At 37.9% G+C, this 2,131-nt stretch overlaps 1 protein-coding gene across 1 annotated transcript; it reads left to right on the forward strand.

Moving 5' to 3' along the window:
* The first annotated feature begins 944 nt into the window (after window positions 1-944).
* On the forward strand, window positions 945-1,801 carry LOC100050355 (ubiquitin carboxyl-terminal hydrolase isozyme L3). The gene has a single exon (XM_001489318.6). It carries the CDS (start codon window positions 969-971, stop codon window positions 1,659-1,661), a length of 693 nt encoding a protein of 230 aa, XP_001489368.1. The 5' UTR covers window positions 945-968; the 3' UTR covers window positions 1,662-1,801.
* The last annotated feature ends 330 nt before the right edge of the window (window positions 1,802-2,131 follow it).

The following is a 2,131-nucleotide window of genomic DNA, read 5'->3' on the forward strand; positions in this document are numbered from 1 at the left end:
AACAAAAAGCAAAATCAAACATAGAGAAAATACATGGAAGAGCAGATAATACAGTTATTAGCCATGGATTTTAAGATAATTATATTTCTAATTGATAGGTTCTAGGAATGCAGTGTGGGAATATTTTGGCAATGACTGTAAATTACAACGAAGAATCACACAGAGATTTTGGAAGTGAAAAATACGATAAGCATGTGAGGAAAAACTTGATATAGGAAGGAAGAGATTAACCACAACTGAAGAGAGAATTAGTGACCTGGAAGATGGATTAGAAGAAAAGTATCCACAGTGAAGCCTCTATATTCAAAATTATAGACATTTCCATTAAGTCTGACATTTCTCTCATTATCGTACCATAAGGAAAGTTGGAGAGAATGGGGAAAAAGTAATATTTGAAAAAAATTGTAGCTGGACATTTTCAACCTCAGAGTCAAGAATCAATATAAATCTGAAGAAAATAAATACTGGAAAAAAATCTCATCTCAGCATATCACAAATAGCCACAGGGGGAAAAAAAGTTATTAACATTGGACAAATGTAAAACACATGTTGTAGAAGAAAGAAATGGTATTGACAGGGCCAGTGATGAGACTTATATATGCTCTCTCAGCAGAAATAATGGAAGCCAAAAGATCAGTTAGTGAAAATTTTAGAACACTGAAGAAAAACAACTGTTAATTTAGAATACAAATTATTGAAAAAATATGCTTAAAAAAGAAAAGGAAGACATTTTCAAACAAATAAAACTGTAAAGTTTTCTTCAACAGATCTATGTTAAAAGAAATAACAGGGGCCAGCCTGGTGGCGCAGCGGTTATGTTCACAAGCTCCGCTTCTCAGCGGCCTGGGGTTCACCGGTTTGGATCCCGGGTGTGGACATGGCACTGCTTGGCACGCCATGCGGTGGTAGGCGTCCCACATATAAAAGTAGAGGAAGATGGGGCTGGAGAGGGGCCGGGCGGAGCAGCCATGGAGGGTCAGCGCTGGCTCCCGTTGGAGGCCAATCCCGAGGTCACCAACCAGTTTCTCAAACAATTAGGTCTACATCCTAACTGGCAGTTTGTTGATGTATATGGAATGGATCCTGAACTCCTTAGCATGGTTCCACGGCCAGTGTGTGCAGTGTTACTTCTCTTCCCTATTACAGAAAAGTATGAAGTATTCAGAACAGAAGAGGAGGAAAAAATAAAATCTCAGGGACAAGATGTTACATCATCAGTATATTTCATGAAGCAAACAATCAGCAATGCCTGTGGAACAATTGGACTGATCCATGCTATTGCCAACAATAAAGACAAGATGCACTTTGAATCTGGATCAACCTTGAAAAAATTCCTGGAGGAGTCTGTGTCCATGAGCCCTGAAGAACGAGCCAGATACCTGGAGAACTATGACGCTATTCGAGTTACTCACGAGACCAGTGCCCATGAAGGTCAGACTGAGGCCCCGAGTCCAGATGAAAAGGTAGACCTTCATTTCATTGCGTTAGTTCACGTGGATGGGCATCTCTATGAATTAGATGGACGGAAACCATTTCCAATTAATCACGGGGAAACTAGTGATGAAACTTTATTAGAGGATGCCATAGAAGTTTGCAAGAAGTTTATGGAACGTGACCCTGATGAATTAAGATTCAATGCAATTGCTCTTTCTGCAGCATAGCTTGTCAATAATGGAAACACCAAATACTGTATTATTTGCAACAAAAATTAAATTTCTGCTGCCATACACTAACTCAAAAATTTTGATATTTTCATTAACTTGACTGATTAAACTTTATGTGAATTAAAAAAAAAAAAAAAGTAGAGGAAGATGGGCACGGATGTTAGCTCAGGGCCAGTCTTCCTCAGCAAAAAAAGGAGGACTGGCAGCAGCTAGCTCAGGGCTAAACTTCCTCAAAAAAAAAAAAGAAAGAAAAGAAATAACAACGTTTTTCAGGCACAAGGAAGATAAACCAGATAGAATCTTAGATGTGAAAGGAAGACAGGAAGAGCAAGAGGAAACATAAATATGTGAGTACATGGAAACAAAAATTAGTTGTATAAACAACAACAAAATCTCCCACACAACATAATTAAAACAGCAACATATCATGGATATAAAGCATATATAGAAAAAATATATGTCAAAAA

The sequence above is a fragment of the Equus caballus genome, chromosome 17, assembly GCF_041296265.1.
Source record: "Equus caballus isolate H_3958 breed thoroughbred chromosome 17, TB-T2T, whole genome shotgun sequence".
NCBI classification, from domain to species: domain Eukaryota; kingdom Metazoa; phylum Chordata; class Mammalia; order Perissodactyla; family Equidae; genus Equus; species Equus caballus.